Source organism: Rhamphochromis longiceps, linkage group LG5 (genome assembly GCF_057381845.1).
Source record: "Rhamphochromis longiceps isolate RC_006_pf linkage group LG5, R_longiceps_female_GT1.1, whole genome shotgun sequence".
In the NCBI taxonomy this organism is placed as follows: Eukaryota; Metazoa; Chordata; class Actinopteri; order Cichliformes; family Cichlidae; genus Rhamphochromis; species Rhamphochromis longiceps.
The window spans coordinates 22814001-22837712 of NC_140561.1; the positions used below are offsets into that span (position 1 = coordinate 22814001).

At 40.3% G+C, this 23712-nt stretch overlaps 2 protein-coding genes across 2 annotated transcripts; both read left to right on the forward strand.

The window, feature by feature from the left end:
- The first annotated feature begins 1185 nt into the window (after positions 1 to 1185).
- On the forward strand, positions 1186 to 23712 carry LOC146670010 (inter-alpha-trypsin inhibitor heavy chain H3-like). Its single transcript, XM_085406687.1, has 20 exons — positions 1186 to 1276; positions 2481 to 2641; positions 2773 to 2877; positions 3129 to 3291; positions 3399 to 3509; positions 4208 to 4336; positions 4452 to 4568; positions 4677 to 4845; positions 4934 to 5044; positions 5199 to 5380; positions 5488 to 5667; positions 5759 to 5880; positions 15294 to 15526; positions 16675 to 16731; positions 17818 to 17889; positions 18291 to 18398; positions 18534 to 18702; positions 19682 to 19830; positions 22761 to 22845; positions 22945 to 23712. The coding sequence occupies exons 1-20, from the start codon at positions 1205 to 1207 to the stop codon at positions 23057 to 23059; spliced, it is 2610 nt and encodes an 869-aa protein (XP_085262813.1). The 5' UTR covers positions 1186 to 1204; the 3' UTR covers positions 23060 to 23712.
- On the forward strand, positions 8537 to 9194 carry LOC146670011 (uncharacterized). Its single transcript, XM_085407774.1, is given in 2 exon segments — positions 8537 to 8836; positions 8839 to 9194. Coding segments are annotated over 2 exon segments (612 nt in total). The 5' UTR covers positions 8537 to 8580.

A 23712-nucleotide genomic window follows, 5' to 3' on the forward strand; every position in this document is an offset into this window, starting at 1 on the left:
TATTCTGAGGTAAGTTGATCTATAGTGTTACATCATATTCTATAAGGATGTTATGTGTTTGTAGACTTTCTGCCCAGTTTGACCCATTTAGCAGAAGTCAGCCTGTTTAAGGCTCTGATATCTATTCTGTATGACTTAAAGCAGTTATGACATGGTCTGATTTTCTCACCCAATGAAGGAATATTCAATATATCAGTCTACTCTTCATTTTATCAGAAACAGTTATCACAGCTCGTACATTTTCTTTTTATAAATATATGTAAGCAATGAGCCAAATTTAGTAATGCCAACACACTGAAGGAACAACATTTGTCTCATATATATGATACACCTATATATGCACTGTCAAAGATACTTGTCTTTGAGTGAAGATTTAAGGTGATAAGACATATAAATAACTGCAACTTGAATCTGTACTGAGGCTCAGTATTTGACACAGAGTTCATGTTCACTGCTGTAATAGCTAATAATGATTAATATAATAACTATAATATTGGCCATATTATATTTACATTACCAAAGTGATATGACTTTAGTCTCATGAACAACATTAGCTAATTGTTATTTACTAACTAATCTTAAATGACTGTTCAGTACAGAAATGAAGCTCAAAAATCATGTTTTACAGTCCTGTGGTCTCAGCCTCAGATACTTATCAAATCACACAAAGCTCTTGTAGAAACAAACAAACAAATGAACAAAATATGTTCTCCTTCATTTCTGTCAAACAAAGTTGTATGACACGTTTCCAGCGGGTAGTATCATGGTTGCTAGGCAACCTGGGAAGCGCAACGGAGACTAGACCGTCCCATACAGCCCATGTGTTTGCAACAAACTTGCCGTTTATTTTGCAAATCGAGCTCAACACTGCCCCTAGCGTCCTGGAGCACTTCCGTTGTGTTTTGTAATTTGCATGTGTTTTGGGGTTTGCATGTGTTTTGGATTTTGCAAGTGTTTTGGATTTTGCAAGTGTTTTGGAGTTTGCATGTGTTTTGGAGTTTGCAAGTGTTTTGGAGTTTGCAAGTGTTTTGGATTTTGCAAGTGTTTTGGAGTTTGCAAGTGTTTTGGAGTTTGCAAGTGTTTTGGAGTTTGCAAGTGTTTTGGAGTTTGCATGTGTTTTGGAGTTTGTACGTGCTTTGTCTCTAGGGGCCACTGTACATAAGACAGTTCCAGCTGTGGTGTTTGCACTCTTGTGGGAGGCATCATGGAGAGAACTGTGGTGCAAATCGCTCTCTTTGGGCTGCTGCTGGCTTTGGCCTCTACACTGCCAAACAAGGTAAGGTTATAATACATAAAAGGGATACAGCATCACTTCAAGAGAACAGAATCTTTCTGTCTTCATCTTACCAATGCCACTGATGTTTCAGTTTAACAGATCTCTCAAAGATATCTGAGATGACTCTCATTTTGTCTCTGTGTTTCTTAACATCTTTTTGTTAACTGAACACTGAGCTCTTGAAGATTCCCTTGATTCTCTGTCGTCTGTGTTATTTAATGCTTTTCATATGCGTCACATGTGAATGCATGTGTGTGGTCTTGTATTAGAAATGTTGTGAAGAGTTTACATATTAATACTAGCAGTCACACTTCAAATTAGAAATGAAACTAACATACAGATTGGGGTTATAATTGTTTTGTTTAGTGTTAGATTAAGGCAAAATTGGATCTGTTCCATTAAGTTAATTATTCTCGTCCATTTTTTTAAAAAACATGTAATGTTAGTTGGACTTTGAAAAAATTCTGTTTACACGGTCAGTCTAGGAGATCAACCCCCCTTCTCATGTGAAAAACTGTCATGCCCTGAGTGCGAGGAGTGTGAGAAAAAATGCAGACATACAGAGACTAACAAGATGAATGGAACAAAAGGAAAACAATGGGGTCCAAAAACAGTTTTCATCTTTGCCCAGCCACGGGCCAAGACAGGGGGGTCATGGCAATTCCAGGGAGTTGCCTAGGCCAGGGGGGAACTAAACGTGAGCTGTTTTAGGCTATTGCAAAAATACAAAACTAAAGCATAAAGTGAAAAAGGAAGCTGAAAATAAATAAATAAATGCATAAATATATATATATACACATATATGTATATGCATACATACATACATACATACATACATACATACATACATACATACATACAGTGGGATGCAAAAGTTTGGGCAACCTTGTTAATAGTCATTATTTTCCTGTATAAATCATTGGTTGTTACAATAAAAAATGTCAGTTAAGTATATCATATAGGAGACACAAACAAAAAGAATGTAAAAAGTGAATGTAAACATTAAACATACCAGGGATTAAACAGATAATTCAAAAAAGAAAACCTCAAAGTACAAAAAACTCAAAACACCTGGCAATGAACCAGTGAAATCAGCCAATGACATGCAGAGATGTTTGAAGGAGCGGGTGCTCAAACACTGGTCAGTCAATGAGAATTGTTAAGCCTGTCAGGTTTTTTTTGTTTGTTTGTTTTTTTTGCTCAGGATGACTGGGATGTCTACAGCTTCCACATCAACTCCACAGTGACCAGTCGTTATGCCACCACTGTCATCACAAGCCGTGTGGCCAATCGTATGAACGAGTCAAAGGAAATTGAATTTCATGTTCAGATTCCCAAGAATGCCTTCATCAGTAAATTTCAAATGTGTGTGAATTTAAAATAATGTGTAACCATCCAGAGACTTTTGCAAATAAAGAATTCTACAATAAAAAACAAATGACAGGATACTCAGTAGTGTGTGCATTTACACAAGGGCTTTTCTTGGTCCTCTTCAGGTTTATCGATGGCCAGGTTTATGATGGTGTTGTGAAAGCTAAGGAGCAAGCTCAGCAGCAGTACACTGAAGCTGTGTCTCGTGGTGAAAGTGCTGGACTTGTCAGGTATTAACTAAATGATAAGTATTGTACAAATACACTGAGTGTTCTTTTGGATAAAGAAAAAGAAAATATTTCTGTCATTCAAAATTAGTTTGGTCTGTTCTTGTGTTTTCTCTTCTTTCTTCATTTCTCTAAAGTGATGTTAATGCGAATGCAAATAGGAAAATATAATTAGAGTTAACCTTATTCCCTGCTCAGGTTCAAACTACAGCCATAATTACAAATAAGTGAAATGGTTATTGTTTCTGCTTTAGTTCTGTAGGAAGGACTCTGGAGGAATTTAAGACCTCTGTAAATGTGGCTGCTCACAAAAAGGTCACTTTTGAACTCACATATGAGGAACTGATGAAACGCACACATGGCAAGTACGAGCTGCAAATTCATGCTCGACCCATGCAGCCTGTCAGAGACTTCAAGGTGACTGTCTTATTGCTATCTGTTCATTAATTATTTTGGAAAACAATGCTGAAAAAACAGCACACATGATGAGATCTTTTGATTTGTTTTATTTTACTTAATACCAGGTGGATGTGTACATTCACGAGGAAGCCGGCATCAGTTTCATCAATGTGAAAGGAGGCCTGAGCACCAAAGACCTCGCTAATGCCATTACTAAAACACATGCAGATAAACAGGTACAGAATTTTTTTAGTTCTCAAACAGTAAAAAACTTGAGTTTTCTTACAACAGACAGTTTGAAATAATTTTGGTCACACAACATAGAACTGAACATATGATTGCTGAAAATTCTCATACACATGTGGAGGTGCTCATTGATGATTAGCTTGATTATGTTCACTTTGGACAAAACTACCTTGCTTTGTGTGTGGAGCCAAACATGGTCAATATACATAAGACTACGTTCCTTAAACCTGAAAAAGTTGTCTTAGGAACCATTTGTATCCAGAAATTGGAAAGGTCAGTTCTTACAAACTGCTTCAGGCAGCTTGTAATTGCCCAAGATGTGTTGGTACCCCACAGTCCAGTGTTTACCACCTATTATACACAGAGTTGATTGGCGGAGTGGTATTAACTCACATTCAATTGGCCAGTGTGTTTTCATCTGGACCATGGTCCGCCTGTTAGTGACCTCTGGTTTAAGGTTTTGGTCCTTGAACACATCTCATTTCATTTTCTTCTAAAGGTTGGGCTTCTCCAACACTCTTTGTATGTAAAGTAATGTGTTAATTTGTGATAAATTACTAATTCTGACAATGTTTCATTTAAAAATTTGACCAAACAAAATATCAGACCAAAACGGAAAACAGAAAATAAAATCACTGACATCTCTCTCTTCCAAGTTTCTAAACACTGTGATTCACTCTGTTTCCAGGCGTGGGTGTATTTCTATCCAACAGTCGACCAACAGAAAATGTGTGACAGCTGTGGAGATCAGGGTATGAATGGAGATTTGGTTATTGTTTATGACGTTAACAGGGATAATGGACTGGGACACATCAAGGTAAACCCTGGTCTTTTAGCAACAAAAACTGTATGACTTTGACCCAAAAGCCTCTTGAATAATCCTATAACCAATCAAGTTGTTTTTTTTGTTTTTTTAAACAACTCCACCTTAGAAATCTGACGGATACTTTGTTCATCATTTTGCTCCATCTGATCTTCCTCGGATACCAAAAAATGTCGTCTTTGTTATTGATCAAAGTGGCTCAATGGGGGGCAGAAAAATTGAGCAGGTAAAGTATTTGAAGGGTCAGTTTCTGATATTATTTTATTTATACTTTTTTTCTTTTTTTTAAATTTTAACTAACAAATATGTGTGTAAATAATGTTTTCTTAACCAGACTAGGACCGCATTAATCCACATTCTGAATGATCTGGCAGAAGATGATCACTTTGGTCTGATCACTTTTGATGGCATAATTTCTTACTGGAAGCGAGAACTCGTTCAGGCCAACAGCAAAAACCTGGAAAGTGCCAAAAACTTTGCACGCAATATTCAACACAGAGGATGTGAGATTTTGTACTGAATACATATTTTGAAATATAAACATTTGGCCAATGAATGGTGTACTGAGACTTTGTTGTTGTTGCATTTCAGCCACAGACATAAATAAAGCAGTGGTGCAAGGAGCACGTATGCTGAATGCACATAACAGAGAAGGTTCAGCATCTATCCTTATACTTCTCACAGATGGAGACCCAACCTCAGGTTATAATAAAGCACATCTGTAAACAAATGTACACAAATATTTCATGAAATTGAGGTGTTTGTGACCTTATTGTGAATAACTGTCCTGATTTATTATGAATTATGAGACTACATTGTTTCTGAGCTGAACTGGGTATGTCTTGTCTCTTTTCAGGGGTGACAAATCTGGAGAAAATCCAGTCAAATGTAAGACAGGCTATTGCAGGCAAATTCCCACTGTACTGTCTTGGTTTTGGTTTTGATGTTAATTTTAATTTCCTTGAGAAAATGTCGCTGCAAAATAACGGTGTGGCACGGCGGATATATGAAGACTCTGATGCTGATTTACAGCTGAAGGTATTTAAATTATAGATACTCTTCTTTTATGTGAGTTGAAACCTCCGAGAATAGAAAGAAGAAAAAAAAAGCATGATTTGTATCACTTCCACACTGTATGTCAACAGGGTTTCTATGAAGAGGTGGCCACACCTCTACTGACAGATGTGACAATGATCTATGTTGGTGGGACCAATCTAACCCAGACTAACTTCAGTCAGTATTATAATGGTTCTGAGATTGTGGTGGCCGGTGAGATCACAGATAATAACATTGAAACCTTCACCCCTCAAGTTATGGCCATTTCGGTAAGGATAAATCCACAGGAGTCATCAGGAGTACTCTTCTTAATCCATTTTCTATGTCAACTGACATTACATTGCATTTAAATTGTTACAGAGTAATAGAAGAATAACATTCTCTAATCCAAATGAAAGTGTGGAATCGACTGGATCAGTGTCTGATGACCATATCCAGAGGGTTTGGGCATACCTCACAGTTAAACAGCTTCTAGACAAAGAGTGAGTATAATACTGTATATGTTACCTTTCCTCATGTGATCATTTCAAAACTTTAACTTTCGAAAATATGGCAGCATAAATTTAATTTATTAATTGTTGAAGGCACAGCAAATTGAACACATTTAAAAAAAAGTGAAGAATTTCACTGAGCTTGAAATAACATCTTTAAATGTTAAAAAAAATATACATATATACACTCAACAAAAATATAAACGCAACACCTTTGTTACTGCTCCCATTCCCCATGGGATGGACGTAGAGACCTAAAATTCATTCCAGATACACAATATAACCATCCCTCCCAAACAGTGGTCACAAATCAGTCCAAATGTGTGGTAGTGGGCACATCTGCTATATTGAGATAATCCATCCCACCTCACAGGTGTGCCACATCAGGATGCTGATCTGACATCATGAGTAGTGCACAGGTGTACCTCAGACTGCCCACAACAAAAGGCCACCCTGGAATGTGCAGTTTTGTCTCACAGCAAAATGCCACAGATGCCACAAGCAATGAGGGAGCGTGCAATTGGCATGCTGACAGCAGGAATGTCAACCAGATCTGTCGCCCGTGCATTGAATGTTCATTTCTCAACCATAAGCCGTCTCCACAGGCGTTTCCGAGAATATGGCAGCACATCCAACCGGCCTCACAACCGCAGACCTCGTGTAACCACACCAGCCCAGGACCTCCACATCCAGCAGGTTCACCTCCAGGATCGTCTGAGACCAGCCACCCAGACAGCTGCTGGAACAATTGGTTTGCACAACCAAACAATTTCTGCACAAACTGTCAGAAACCGTCTCAGGGACGCTCAACTGCATGCCCGTCGTCCTCATCGGGGTCTTGACCTGACTCCAGCTCGTCGCCATAACAGACTTGTGTGGGCAAATGCTCACATTCGATGGCGTCTGGCACGTTGGAGAGGTGTGCGCTTCATGGATGAATCATGGTTCACATTGTTCAGGGCAGATGGCAGCTGAGAATGTCCCAGTTCTTGCATGGCCAACATACTCACCGGACATGTCACCCATTGAGCATGTTCGGGATGTGCTTGACCGGCGTATACGACAGCGTGTACCAGTTCCCATGAATATCCAACAACCTCGCACAGCCATTGAAGTGGAGTGGACCAACATTCCACAGGCCACAATTGACAATCTGATAGACTCCATGCGACGATGTGTTGCACTGCATGAGGCAAATGGTGGTCACACCAGATACTGACCGGTTCTGGGTCCCCAGACCCCCAATAGCGCAAAAAACTGCACATTCCAGGGTGGCCTTTTGTTGTGGGCAGTCTGAGGTACACCTGTGCACTACTCATGATGTCAGATCAGCATCCTGATGTGGCACACCTGTGAGGTGGGATGGATTATCTCAATATAGCAGATGTGCCCACTACCACACATTTGGACTGATTTGTGACCACTGTTTGGGAGGGATGGTTATATTGTGTATCTGGAATGAATTTTAGGTCTCTACGTCCATCCCATGGGGAATGGGAGCAGTAACAAAGGTGTTGCGTTTATATTTTTGTTGAGTGTACATATATACATATCACCTGCGGGCAGTCTATCCTTCAAGCTCGGGTCCTCTACCAGAGGGAGCTTGAGGGTCCTGCGAAGTATCTTATCTGCTCCTAGGACTACACTCTTCTGGACAGAGACCTCCGATGTTGTTCCTGGGATCTGATGGAGCCACTTGCCTTGCTTGGGAGTCACCGCACCTAGTGCTCCGATTACCACTGGGAATACTGTTACCTTCACCCTCCACATCTTCTTGAGCTCCTCTCTGAGACCTTGGTATTTTTCAAGCGTCTCATGTTTATTCGTCCTGATGTTGCTGTCAATCGGAACTGCTACATCTATCACTACCGCCATCTTCTTCTGTTTGAAGAACCACTACTATGTCTACCACCACTATGTCCGTTTGGTTAGCCACCACCATTTTGTCCGTCTGTATCTGGAAGTCCCACAGGATCTTAGCTCGGTCATTCTCCAACACTTGGGGGGCGTCTCCCATTTTGACCTCGGGACCTCTAGGCCATATTCTGCACAGATATTTCTGTATACTATGCCGGCCACTTGGTTATGGCGTTACATGTATGCCCTGCCTGCTAGTATCTTGCACCCTGCTGTTATGTGCTAGATTGTCTCAGGGGCATCTTTACACAGCCTGTACCTGGGGTCTTTCCTGGTGTGATAGACCCCAGCCTCTATGGATCCTGTGGTCAGAGCTTGTTCCTGTGCTGCCATGATTAGTGCCTCTGTGCTGTCTTTCAGTCCAGCTTTGTCCAGCCACTGATAGGATTTCTGGTTGTCAGCCACCTCCTCTATCTGCCAGTGGTACATACTGTGCAGGATCCTATCCTTCCATGATGGTTCGTGCTCTTCTTCCTCTTTCTTGGGTTTCTGCTGCCTGATGTATTCACTGAGCATGCGGTCAGTTGGGGCCATCTTCCTGATGTAGCAATGGCGCTGTCACTTGGTGTTCACTCTCTCTGCGGTAGAGTATCACTTCCTGTTGCTGTTCCAACACACCGTGGTGTGTTTGAGTAGCTTATCTGGATAGCAATTTAATTAAAACTTTTAGATTACCTAATTTATAACCTCCCTAATTTATTGCCAAAGTATTCACTCACTGTGTCTTTGCTGTTTCGCTAGCTTAGCTTAGCTTATAGCTGACTCGCTAGCAGCATGGCCTCTTCACCTGTCCCTCCTGCACTTTCCTGCTCATTGTGTCAGATGTTTAGTTACTCCTCACCCTCCTTTATCAGTAATGATACCTGTAATAAATGTAGCCTATTTGCAGCTCTGGAGGCTAGGATTACTGAATTGGAGACTTGGCTTCGCACTCTTGATACACCCATAGGTAGCCAGGCCCCTGTAGCCGGTGCAGCTGAAGGTAGCGCAGGCCCCGCTAGCTGTCCCCCGGCAGGCCCCGAGCAACAGGGGAATGGGACGGCTAGGTGACGGTGAGGAGGAAACAAAAGCCCCAGGTACATCACCAACCTGTTCATGTGTCTAACCGTTTTTCCGCACTCCGCGACACACCTGCCGGGGATCAAACTGTGGTAATTGGCGATTCTGTTCTGAGACATGTGAAGCTGACACTAGCAATCATAGTCAGTTGTCTTCCAGGGGCCAAAGCAGGCGACACTGAGGGAAATTTAAAACTGCTGGCTAAGGGTAAATGTAAATTCAGTAAAATTATAATTCATGTCGGCAGTTATGACACCCGGTTACATCAATCGAAGGTCACTAAAATCATTGAATCCGTGTATAACTTTGCCAAAACAATGTCTCTGTAGTTTTCTCTGGTCCCCTTCCCAATCAGACCTAGGAGTGACATATTTAGCCACATGTTCTCCTTAAATTGCTGTCTGTCGGAGTGGTGTCGAAAAAATGATGTAGGCTTCATAGATAGTGGCATCCATCCCACTTTGGATGGAGCAGCTCTCATTTCTAGAAATTTGACCAAATTTATTAAACCCCCCAAAATGTGACTACCCAGAGGCAGAGTTGCAGTCTTACACTTCTCTCTGCAGCTTCTCTCCTCCTGTTATTCCCCCAAAACCCCCATCTCCGTATAGACTGTGTCAGCTCCCAAACAGACAAAAACAAACTAAAAACCAGCAAAAAATAACTTAAACATAAAAAAATCACAAATAAAGAACAATACAGGATCCACATCTGAACCAAAGACTAAAACAGTGAAATGTGTATTATTAAACATTAGGTCTCTCTCTTCCAAGTCTCTGTTAGTACATGAGTTAATAAGTGATCAGCAAATCGATTTACTCTGCCTTACAGAAACTGTCATAGTCCTGGGTCGGTAACCCAGCGCTTTAAGTTTATTATTATCATTTTCCAATTTATTATCATGATTATTATTGTTTGAGTTCTACGTGTTATATTCGGTCTGCGTCTGTATCTGTCTGTCTATGGTGTCACCCCGTCTGTTTGAGAATCTGTCTGTTTAGTTCAATGTCTTGTCTGGTTCCATGTGTCTGAGATTCCTGTTTCATTGTGAAGGTCTGTGTTGTATGTGAGTGTGCTCATTTTACGTTTCCCCTGTCTCGTCAGCTGTGATTTCTCACCGGTGTGTTTCCCTCCTGTCTCTCATCCCTTGATTACTGCCATCTGTGTATTTAAGCCCTGTGTTTCTCTGTGTCAGTGTCGCGTCATACCCTCAACTTGCTGTGTGTTTGTAATGTCCTGTCCTCCAGCACCTCGGTTTAGAGTTTTGTTTTTGTAAGTTTTATTTCGTGAATCATTCCTCCAGCAATAAAGCTGCGTTTTCAGTTTATTCCCATCTCCAAGAGTCCTGCAATTTTGGGTCCACCACTTCTGCTTGCCTGCCACACAGCCAACCATGACAGAACGACGCGACCAGTACATGGACCCAGCGGACTCATCCCGGGAACGCGATCTCGCCCGCGTCATGGCCCTAATGAAGCGGATTTCCCACACAAAGGATACTAAGGTGATGGCGATCGGATTAAACGCTATCGGAACAATCCTTGAGGGGAATCCACATCTCTGCCAACTCAAGAGATTCATGAGCTTAATTGACGAGATGCACGAAGCCCAGGAGGTTCTTCAGGCTCGGGAGCTAGCGGCCTTTGCTCGTTCGCAGTACTCCACTTCGAGGCCTCCGCAGCAACAGCAGCAGCGGACGGTTCTTTGAACTGCCACCTCAAGAGACTGTTCAGTGTGCGCCCGAATGTTTCGTTTCTTGGGCTACTGACACTCATTTGAAGACTTCAAGTGGTAATGTTGTAGATATTGACACAATCTCCAGGGCCTCCCCAGAGTCTGCGTGTCCTCCCTCAGCAGAGTCTGGACCGCTAGAGGCTGAAGAGCCAGCATTTCCCGAGTCTTTTAAAAACTCCACTGAGGTAGTGCAGTCAGCTGCCCAGCAGTCATCACACTTCGCAGTCCAGCAGCCCTCAATTCGCTTAGCTGTCCAGCCAGAAGCTCACTTAGCTGCCCAGCGGTCCCCAGTTCAGTCCTCTGCAGCTCAGTCTCCTCCTGTTCTCCAGTCACTCGCAGCTCAGTCGACCTCAGTGCACTCTCTTGTATTTCCAGCGCCTCAGCCTTTAGCACGGCCTGCACCTCAGTCGCCAGTTCCACCTACTCGTTTTCAGGAGGAGGATGCCCCCACATAGACTTTCGTTGCTCCTCAAGACCTGGCTAAATTTGAGACTTTTACTCTCTCCGGGGCCTCCCCAGAGGTTAGATATCAGCATTCAGTTAACTCTGGATCCCTGGACATAAAGAAGCCAGCGCAACCTGTTTCGTCCCTGCCAGAGGCCCGCGTGCCTGCTGGTTCTGTTCTGCTCCTGCCAGAGGCCTGCGGGCCTACTGGTTCTATTTTGCTCCTGCCAGAGGCGGAGCAAAATACTAACTATCTGTTTAGTTCAATGTCTTGTCTGGTTCCATGTGTCTGAGTTTCCTGTTTTATTGTGAAGGTCTGTGTCGTATGTGAGTGTGCTCAGTTTACGTTTCCCCTGTCTCGTCAGCTGTGATTTCTCCCAGGTGTGTTCCCCTCCTGTCTCTCATCCCTTGATTACTGCCCTCTGTGTATTTAAGCCCTGTGTTTCTCTGTGTCAGTGTCGCGTCGTACCCTCAACTTGCTGTGTGTTTGTAATGTCCTGTCCTCCAGCACCTCGGTTTAGAGTTTTGTTTTTGTAAGTTTTATTTCGTGAATCATTCCTCCAGCAATAAAGCTACGTTTTCAGTTTATTCCCATCTCCAAGAGTCCTGCAATTTTGGGTCCACCACTTCTGCTTGCCTGCCACACAGCCAACCATGACAGAAACCTCGTTACAGCAGGATGATTGTGTTAGATTAAATGAATCAACACCCCCGAATCATTCTAACTATCAGAAACCTCGAAGACCAGGCCGAGGGGGCGGTGTGGCAGCAATTTTTCACACCAGCCTATCAATCAACCAAAGACCCAGACTGACTTTTAATTAATTTGAAAGCTTGATGCATAGCCTTATCTACCCTAGCTGTAAAACTCAAAAACCAGTCTTATTTGTGATCATCTATCGTCCACCTGGGCTTTACACAGAGTTTCTGTCTTATTTCTCAGACTTTTTATCTGATTTAGTGCTCAGCTCAGATAAAATAATTATTGTGGGTGATTTTAACATCCATGTAGATGCTAAAAATGACTGCCTCAACACAGCATTTAATCTGTTATCAGACTCAGTTGGCTTCTCTCAAAATGTAGAAGAACCCACCCACCACTTTAACCACACTCTAGATCTTGTGTTAACATATGGGATAGAAACTGAACATTTTACAGTGTTTCCTGAAAACCCTCTCTTGTCTGATCATTTCCTGATTACGTTTAAATTTACAATAATTGTTTACACAGCAGTGCGGAGTAGACTTCATCACAGTAGATGCCTTTCTGAAAGTGCTATAACTAAGTTTAATATATAATCCATCCGGTGTTATCATCTCCAATGCCCTGTACCAACACAGAGCAGAGCAGCTATCTGAACACTACTCCAACAGATGTAGATTATCTTGTTAATAATTTTGCCTCCTCACTATGTATGACACTGGGTACTGTAGCTCCTGTGAAAAATAGAGCCTCAAATGAGAAGTATTTGACGCCGTGGTATAATTCTCAAACACGTAGCCTAAAGTAGATAACTCGTAAGCTGGAGACAAAATGGCGTTTCACAAATTTAGAAGATCATTATTTGGATAAATTGTTTGTTGCTGGAGAAATTGTTTGTTGCTTTATAAGAAAGCCCTCCGCAAAGCCAGAACATCTTACTATTCATCACTGATTGAAGAAAATAAGAACAACCCTAGGTTTCTCTTCAGCACTGTAGCCAGGCTGACAAAAAGTCAGAGCACTGTTGAGCCAATCATTCCTTTAGCGATAACTAGTAATGACTTCATGAACTTCATTACAAATAAAATTTTAACCATTAGAAAAAAAAATTAACCATAATCATCTCACAGATGTAACATTATCTATAGCTACTTTGAATACCACTGATATTCATTTAGACTCTTTTTCTCCAATTGATCTTTCTGAGTTACCAGTAATTACTTCCTCCAAACCTTCAACGTGTCTTTTAGACCCCATTCCTACAAGACTCCTCAAAGAAGTCCTGCCATTAACTAATGCTTCAATCTTAAATATGATCAACCTATCTCTAATAATCGGCTATGTACCACAGGCCTTCAAGCTGGCATTAGTTAAACCATTACTTAAAAAGCCATCTCTGGACCCAGCTGTCTTAGCTAATTATAGGCCAATCTCTAACATTCCCTTCATATCAAACATTCTTGAAAGAGTAGTTGTCAGCTTACAGATCATTTGAAGAAGAATGGCTTATTTGAAGAGTTTCAGTCAGGTTTCAGAGCTCATCACAGCACAGAAATAGCTTTAGTGAAGATTACAAATGATCTTCTTATGGCCTCTGACAGTGGACTCATCTCTGTGCTTGTCCTGCTAGACCTCAGTGCAGCGTTGGATACTGTCAACCATAACATCCTATTAGAGCGATTACAGGTACTGCGCTGCAGTGGTTTGTGTCATATCTATCTAATAGACTCCAATTTGTTAATGTAAATGGAGAGTCTTCTTCACACGTTGAGGTTAATTATGGTGTTCCACAGGGTTCAGTGCTAGGACCAAATCTGTTCACATTATACAGGCAGTATCATTAGAAGGCATAGCATACATTTTCACTGCTATGCAGATGACACCCAACTCTATCTATCCATGAAGCCAGATAACACACACCAATTAGTTAAGCCTTTAGAGCCGGTCGGAGCGGGCACGCTCTGTTTTACGTAACTATTTTTAAATCCCGGTAGCTCTGCAATCACGTAAGCTAGCGCAATAATTTGTTTTGCATATGAAACCGGAGGAGTTGTACTTACATCTTATGCCATCAGCTTGTCCTAGGTCACGGTTTCCTTCCACATATAGCTTTGTAAAAACTGCATAAAAAGCGCTTGCAGGAACAAAAACATAATATTCCAGAAACACGCTTTGCCGATCCGATCAGCTGTTCATAACACTTCCTACTTTGGAATAGACGTCAGCGCAAACTTTTGCATTTCCGCCATTACCTGCCCGAAACCGGAAGTGACGTCATTTTCGCGGAAATGTCGTCTTTTTTTCCATCAGGGCCTCAGGGCCTATACTGGTCTTTTTAAAAGTTATCTTTGACTTTATGACTTTCTGTGTCGTTTCTGGGATGCTTAGGACTCATATTGCACTGCTGGAAATAGTTTATTTTGATGCATATGCTGCTTTTTTGCAAATTTGCAGTATAATATTTATTTTCGTTTTTCCTGCAGTGTATAAAAATTAGAGATGGCACGATACCACTTTTTTATGTCCGATACCGATACCGATATCATAAATTTGGATATCTGCCGATACCGATATGAATCCGATATAGTGTTTTTTAATCAACAAAACTGTTTTTTAAAATATCTTGCTGCATTTTGCAAGTCTGCAAGTTCATACTCAAGTTTAAAACAACAGCTACACTAAAGCTATTCTGTTATACCTGTATACAAAAAAAATATTTCATAGTTCAGCAATACTGATCAATCTAATAAACTTAGACCTGTTCAACTTATAGCCAAGCATCTCACTGATCACTGCTGCCGTAGTGTAAGTCAGGTGGTTAGTCTTAGTAATGGTTGCGGTAGGTATTGTCCATAGCACTGCACTTGCACAATCTAGTAGATGTTCTAAGGGTACTTCACGTAGTGTTGGTAACCGACTATGGAGGATTCAGGTTTCCAGCTTTGCCATGATCCTATCTTTCTGGTCAGTTGCCCTCACACTGAACGATACCGTCTTGTTCCAGTAGAACACTTTTCACCAGGGTGCCCTAATTCCTGAACACCTGACATTGACCTTGTTAATCCAGGCAATGTCCAAACCAGTATGGCTTTATATTTATCTCTCTCATTCATATCTGTGGTAGACTTGGTTAGCATGGTGGTCTAGCCTAAGATCGATACTGGATACAAACAAACCCTCAGCCAACTGAGTGTTAATTTTGTAAAAAAACAACAACAACAACCACATGTTAACGATCTATAATGAAAGCCAAAGCAGCACCAATGAGTTCAAAACAATCCCTGAACCCATTGGTGCCACAACTGTTCTGATATCAGTTCTCCAGTTTATCTTGCAGCAGATAGGTAAAATAGATCAAATAATATACTATGTTTTTAATGAGCATTATCTTTCAGGATTCTGAAAGATGTGTCCCATACAGCAGTGACAGCAGTAAAGACTAGCTGGGGATATTTTCAAATTCAATTGATCAATTAAAAAACAAATGATTTAATCATATTCCACTTGTAAGTCAACCATCATATTTATTTAATATATTGTGACACAGACTTCAGTTATCTGGACCGGAGAAAGAGAAAGTAAAGAAGGAGGCTTTGGAGCTGTCACTGAAGTACAGTTTTGTGACTCCTCTCACATCTATGGTGGTCACAAAGCCTCCAGGAGAGAACACAGATGTGCTTCATAAACCAAAGGAAGGTGAAACACCACAGAGATGGCAGCCCCGTGTAGGGAAGTCCTTTTCAAGACAATATTTGGCTCCTAGTAGTCGCCGTTCATCTGGTGAGTATCACAAACACAAAAAGACTGAAATAAATGAAATGTTTCATAATCTCTACTTTTAGCCCCCAGACTAATGTCATTGTCAAGTTAAGGGGGGAAAAAAACATATGCATCAAACTGCCATGCCCTGACTATCATCTTGTCTTTATTTTTATTTAGCACATACCTTAAACATTTAAAGCTGTAAGCTAATGATAGTTATATAAGAGCAGATGCATGCTGGTGCAATAAGCTGTACGTTTTATGTCCAATGGATGTATGATCTGATTAGTCGACTAATCGAAAAAATAATTGGTGACTAGTCGATTATCAAAATAATCGTTTGTGGCAGCCCTAGTCCTCTCCAGGTTCCTCCCACAGTCCAAGGACATGCAGTTGGCAGGGTTGGATTAACTGATTATTTTAAACTTAAACTGTCCATAGGTGTGAATGTCAGTGTGAATGGTTGTGTGCCTCTCTGAATGACCATCTTTGAACAGAGGGGGTTGCTTACAACACCAACTGTCTGCCACCTACAAACCAGCTTTGAGATCCCTTCCCAGCTCACGCCCCACTTACATCTAGCATCAGGTGAAGCAAGGTCCCACAGTGGTTTAACCCAAAAACCTCTTGTGATAATGACCCATGCCTTTTTCACACTTTGGCTCATGTGATGAGTCACATGATTAATAGTCCTCTTAAGGGACCTCCACTAGGGTATAAATGCAACCAGGAGATGACGGACTAGAGCAGCGCAGATACTGAAGGACCCGTCCCATCCTGGCAACAAACTGTTCCAACTTCTGCAATCCGGTAGAAGTCCGATTGTCTATTCTTATTTAAGTCACGTAATGTACAGAATTCACCTGAAAAAGGATTCTCTGGTCGAGGTACAGTGCTTAACAAATGTAATAGACCATCACCTGATGCAAGGTTCATGTAATTGCTACCATAAAATTAACAGTATTGGTAACTACCAAAACAAATCTGTTTATTGGAATAATTAATACACCAGTATGTGCAAGCTGTTTAATTAAAATCATATTGTCAATGCTAAAATATAATCATTAATATTATCCCTGAATTTTCAAATGTACTCTTACAAAAACATACAAAAGTATATAATAAAAACAGATATTTCCTTCTTATATGTTACTGTTTATTTTTAGTCATGCAACAGCACACCCCCAGAGGAGAGAGAGGAGAGAGTGGACATCCTGGAGCAGGTGAAGTGCTTAACAAATTTATTAGATCACCCAATGCAAGGTTTATGTAACTGCTGCTTTAGATTAACAGTATTGGTAACTACCAATTTTGTATTTTTTTTTTTTTTGGGGGGGGGGGGGGGTGGAATAATTAATCCAACAGTATATACAAGCTATTTAATCAAAATCATATTGTTAATGCCATCCATCCATCCATTTTCATCCGCTTTGTCCGGGGCCGGGTCGCGGGGGCAGCAGCCTAAGCATATTGTTAATGCTAAAATATAATCATTAATATTATCCCTGAATTTTCAAATGTACTCTTACAAAAACATACAAAAGTATATAATAAAAACAGATATTTCCTTCTTATATGTTACTGTTTATTTTTAGATTAACAGTATTGGTAATTACCCAAAAAACCTGTGTGCACAGTTTTAATGCGTAATTTTACTGGGTTTCCTAACATCTGTTCTTCTAGTGAAGCATTCAAAGCTTTTATATGAATTCATATGTACTATCAGGTTTTGCATTTGTGGGGTAATAGAATAGAATACAATGCTTTTTATTGTCACTGTACACATGCACAATGAGATACAGAGCATCTCCTTCTCAGTGCAGACATGTAGGAAAAGAAACGGGGAGGGGGGCACCGTTTTGCAGCACTATATACATATGAACAGTATTAAATTAATTAAATATTACACAGTAGTGATTGTAAAGAGTGTAGTCTGGGTGTAGAGGGTAGTCCTTGGATTGGGAGGTGGTATTGTATTGTCAGTGCAGCGTGGTTATGGCTTTTTGGAAGAAACTATTTACGCTGCATCTGTAGTGTTTCCCTGAGTGAAGCAGGTTGAACAGGTCAAAACCAGTGTAGGAGCTGTCTTTGATAATGTTTGTCAACAACATTTCTAACAAGTTGAAGTGCAAAAATTAGAATTTATGTACAAACTATGTTTACAGACTGACACTGAGTTGTGAGACTCAATATATACGTGTCTTTATTTATTTATTTAAAGCAGTGGTTAGTATCAGGATGTGTTTATAAACTCAATATGCAACATAAAGACTTAAAATATTAGTGTATGTGATTAAATGTATTTACAGTTGTTCTCCCTGATGTCCAACCTGCTGTTGTTCATCTTTCACGTGATACTACTACTCTGGAAGCCACTGATGGTATTGTATTGCCTTGATGTCATTCAGGTTGATAAAAAAAATAATAGTAATTGTTTTGGTTTGGTTTCTTTTGTTTGTTTGCTTTTTTTGTATTGCAAGTTCCAAACAACCCATGATGTACTCAGATATGCAGCAAATTACATACTTTTTTTCTGGAAGGAAACTCCAAACATGGGCTGTTTTTCAAATCTCTTCATTAACCATAAAACAAAAAGAAAAGCAAACAAAATTGTAAGAATAATATGTTATATAAATCAGGCTCTGCATAGTATGTATGAACAATTGTGTATTTTTTGGATTCCTGGCTCAGGGGTTATAAAGCACATTTTGGGTAGAAAACCTGGGGTGAATATTTAATTTCACTAAAAATGTTCTAACACTGTGTACCTCTGTATCTCTAGTTCCTGTACTCCACAGGTTTTTGCTAAAAGCTGAGAACCAGACTGTTCCACTATGCTTTGATGTCAGTGGACCTGTCCGCCTTAAACTTCTTCACTATCCCAGCAGGGGTCAGTAGTGTTAGCTTTTTCCATCCTAATATTTCTTTTCAGTGTAATAAAAACGGTTACTCTTCTTTCTCATTGTTATTTTCATATGAAAACTCCAGTTTGTGGTATAAGATGAGCATTTCTCTTTTCTTCTAGAACTGTCTGTAAATGGTGAGCTTGATTCAGTTACAAATGGAGGCTTCAGCAGAATTTTCATACACGTCAAAGACAGCCAACATGTTGAGATCGACACCAACTGGGTCACTGTACGAGATGGACAGACAGTGACATATTACACTGGACAGGATCGCATTACAGCTGGAAGGTGATGTTGTATTATCATGGTCGAGACTCGTGCTCTCAGCTTTAAGCACAGATGTGTGACCTTATTCACCTGTGTTACCAAGATTTACATGAGAAGACTGTCTCTCTCAGCACCTATATATGTTAGCTGACATCTCTGAGGCTGAAACCCCTAAAAAGTTTGTTTTTTATTTTGTGTTGATTATTGAGCAGATGAGATGTGATTTCAGTAAGGACAGATCATTTGAAAGCACTGGTAATTCATTGAAGTAAAGAGTATGAATTATAAGCTATTTGGTGATTAGACATAGTGTAACAGATCAGAGTCAATGTTAGGAGGGTACATGCGAATGGTGGATGAGGTAAAGCAATTGGAAGAGGTGGGTCACATGAAGGAGCAAAATGATAAGAGGCTGTGAGATTTAAAACACACAGAACAGAGATTAGCTGGCTCAGAAAAGGAAAGCGAAAGCAGGAACATGATTGTTTCTCACATGAGTGGATTTGAGTAAAGCCCAAATGCACGAGAATACAGGCAGACGAGTGCATACAGATTTTTACTTTTTATGCTGAGGTAGGCTGCAAGTCCATAGATTTACATTTACTTATAGACTTATGTTTACTTATTAGAAACCAAGCCAGCACTGTGTCAGATTGAGGACCTGTCCAGGGTGTACCCCAACTTTCAAGGATAGGCTCCAGCTCCTAGTTCCTAGGAAGAAAGTGGAAGAAAATGCATGGATGGGTGGAAATAATTATTTGTTCAAGCCATGGACTGAAGAATGAAAATGGCAGGGGCAGACATTAAGTAGAGTTTGTCATGAATTGACTGTCATAAATTCATTTTTACAAAATATGCTAACATTAAAGGCTCTGTACTTTATGCACTACACTGCTGTTTAATCAGAGCAGGCTAAATTCATCCAAGTAGCATGATCTGTGCAGGTGCCTTGAACCGTTACGTTTTTTTAAAAAAGTTGAGTAACTCCATGTTTTTCCAGTGTGACAGTGATTGTGCGCAACAACGAAATAGACGTTGCCACTGGAGACATGCGAATGGTCATCATAGTTCATGAGAAGAATGGCCAAAAATTATTTTGGCCAGTTTTAAGACGGCGTCCCTCGGACAACAATGCTGAAGGACTTTTAGGTGAGTGAAAAGCTGTGTGTGTTTGTGATCTGTAGGTTGCGAACGAAACGGCTCTTAGAGCCGCCTCTTTGAAGTGAACAACGCAAGTTTCTTTTCTTTTTTTTCTTTCTCTCACCCTCTCTCGCATTTTTTTCCCGCTTCACTCTGCACGCGAGCCCTGTGCTTGCACTGGGGAGAGGGGGGAGAGACGGTAGTTACACTGCAGTAGCACAGGAACAGAGTGGGAGGGAAAGAGAGCCAGGGACAACAACGTCACATTAGAAAGGTAGAGTAATCATCCACAACTATTTTCAGTTGCGGATGATAAAGGATTCAGAAAGTTTATTCATGCAGACCTATATGACAAAGAATGTGCATCTTCTTTTTGTTTTCATATTTTTTTCATGTGTATATTTAATTGTGTTGTGATTTGCAGTGTTTTGTGTTGTTTCACTTTAAATTTGTTTAAAAGGAAAAAGCTGAAAATTTAAATAGTTAAAAGTTGAAATGTAAATAGTTGTTTTTTGTATTATATGATTTATTTATTACATTTTGTGTGGAGTGAATAAATAAAAGTATACTTACAGTGGCCCCTAGAGACGAAACACGTACAAACTCCAAAACACGTAAAAACTCCAAAACACGTACAAACACAACAGAAGTGCTCCAGGATGCTAGGCGCAGTGTTGAGCTTTTGTTACCTAGTGGCTACACAAGCCAGGAAGTACCAACGACCGGATTTGGTGTGTGGTAGTAACAGGTAAATGAACCTTTTTGTTTAAATTATTTGAATATATATGGGTGCTTGTGTATAAATACACAAACAATACACATATGCTTTCAATTGTGTAATTTAAGTGATCTAGGGTAGCTCTGTTTTGGAAGTTCAGTTAATGCTAGAAATGTGTTTTGGAGTTTGTACGTGCTTTGGCCAAAGTATATATTTATATATAAACATTAGGGGTGCAACGATATTCGTATCGATATTGAACCGTTCGATACCGTGCTTTCGGTTCGGTACGCATATGTATCGAACAATACAAAATTTGTAATTTATTTTATCAACTTTCCTTCTGACGATGCTGTCTGTGTTGAGCGCTCAGTGAATCTGCGTTCGACTACTCCGCCTAGGCTGCACTGCCGAGCGCAGATCCACTGAGCGCTCAACACAGACAGCATAGTCAGAAGGAAGAGCGCAGGGCAAGCTAGCAAGACAGAAGTTAAGCTCTCCTGGCAACATGGCAAATTGAACCTCCCCCACCCTCATTCAGATGTGGCGTTTGGAATTATTTTGGTTTTCATGTGACGTATGACCCTGAAGGTAAGCGCGTCATGGACTAAAGTAAAACAGTATGTTGGATGTGCCACGCAATGCTCAATTACATGGGTGGGAGCTAGTGTGTTAGCGCAGTTAGCTCGTTAACGTGTTGGCCGTCTAGCCCCATGCACGGGGCGATCAGGGGTAGCTCGTTAACGGAGATTTGCCGTGTTGTGGCGTTAAGGTCATTTCAACGAGATTAACCTGAAAGCACTAGTGGGAACACAACGAATATGACTGCACATTTACTCCGACATCATCCTAGTGCAAAGACAAGTGGAAGCAGACAACAACAACAAGCAAGCATGCTACAAACTTTAGCCAAGTCGTTTAGACAGCCGTTAGCACATGATTCAACTTATGGGGACCTGATATGTTTAATATGCTGCTGAGAATATAGCCCAGAAGAAGCGTATAGTATAGCTTTTATTTTGGAAAGAGCCATTTCTCTGTAATAAACTCTCTTTTCCAAAGATGAGTGATTCCTCAATCAGATACAGGGCTCGCAATATCGCTAGCCCGACGTCCCGGGGCTAGCGATTTTTTTCAGTCGGGCTACCAAAATCTATCTCTGCCCTGCCCGTCGGCCTATCGCAGGAAGGAAAAATATATGTGAATGCTTTTGCATTCTTTCGGAAATGTAGCTGGGTAATTATGTCATTGGCATCGGTGAGCCACTGTCAATATGTGACATATTGAAATCGCGTTTGAATTTGCGCTTGTTTTTTGCTTTCACTTTGCAATCGTGCAAACTGTGTATAGAGAGCGACAGCACTGATCTGTGAGTGATGATAATTTGTGCACAAATTCCTCTGACATCGTCTTATCAATCGTTAGCTTACTATGCAAACATGACAAGTGAAATCTCCCGCAGCAAGCTTAAACATGTGAGAGGTTGATCGCGCAGAGAATCGCTGAGCGTTATGCGAGTCCGTGTGTAAAAGCAGCAGGATATATATTTTAGTTCTGCTGAGCCAAATAAGACGGGTCAGGGTGAAGAAGTGACAGCCAAAGAAAAGCTTACCACAAAACGGAAAAGTTATGACAAATCAGACTATAAGGCAAAAAGAAAGTGCAGCTTTATGGTTTCATGGACAAAAGAATTTCTGTGGCTGCAATATGATGAGCTATATAACCAGGGCTGCACATAAGTGGTCCGCAGGTGCGCATTCGCTGTCAAAATAAAAAACACGCACAAGGGTTAGGGTTAAATTTAAAAACTGTACTTTTGAGTTAAAATATATATTTATAATTTTAATAAATGAAAAATTAAAAAGGCATGAACATTTTTTTTGTATTGAAAAAATATCTAACCGTGACACCAAAGTATCGAACCGAACCGTGAATTTTGTGTATCGTTGCACCCCTAATAAACATATATAAACAAAACCCCGTTTTTTTTTGTTTTTTTTTTTACATTATTAATTCCTTTTGTGCATAGTTTTATATTGCTGTTAATAATTAATTAAAGCAACAAAACAACCTAAAGAGCCGGATCTTTTTAGTGAGCCAAACCGAAAGAGCCCGTTCTCTAAAAAGAGATGGAAATCCCATCACTAGTGTTTTTGCACGCGTGTGTGTCCTTGCTGCATTGGTTTTCAATCTTAGCTCTTGTCTCACTCTCTCTTTTCAGCTGTAGAGGCTGCAGTTTATGAGGAGGTACAGCAAGCTCCTGTCAGAAAACTAAAGATCAAAAATCAGGAGGCAGACGTTACTGGGTATATTTTCTTTTCTTTTTTGTATTTATGTTTTTGTTTTGCTTTAGAATCCAGCCATTTCTACAAAGATTAATGATCTCTTTATTCTTTCTTTTGTAGGGAGATGGTTGTTGACTACAGCTTTGCTTCTCCTGTCTCAATGAACTGTTGGCTCATGTCTGCTGACTCTGCCCTGCAGAGACCACTGTTCCAGTTTGTCATTACACAGCTTTAACTGGCAAATATGTTGATTTATTTGAAAAATCTTTAATTTAAAAGGAAAACAAGGCAAAAACATATATTGTGGAAACTTTCTTTCCATCTGTTTCCAACATGTAGAAATATAACTGTGAATGTGGATCTAGTGTCAGACAGCATTACCAATTAAAAATAACATACATAAATCAGGATTTATGATTACCACCATCTGCCATTAACATAGCGTCCAAAATGACACAAATGCAGTTGACATGACAATAACAGGCATACTTCTACACCTTTATTTTTTAAATACGTTGAAAAATGTAAATTTTTGTAAATTTTAACTACAGTAATCATATTGTTATAGCTAAATGTTAATCAGCTTTGCTGGCTGATCTGGAAGAGAGTTGGATTGTAGAAGGTTTGCTTATAAATAACAATTTCAAATATTTCTGAATCCTGGTTAAGTACCAGAACATTGAGAGAGGAAACTTTTTAAAACATCTCTTCTGTTTTGTCTTTAGCCTCAAACTGCAAATGACATGTAATGAGGCTGACTTGATTCAAGGATCTCTGACAAATATAATGCTGTTATTTTTCTTGCATAATTTCATGACTTCCTCAGAACAGTTTATGGAATGGATATCAAGCGAATGAATAAAGAATCCAAACTATTCCCTAACCTTG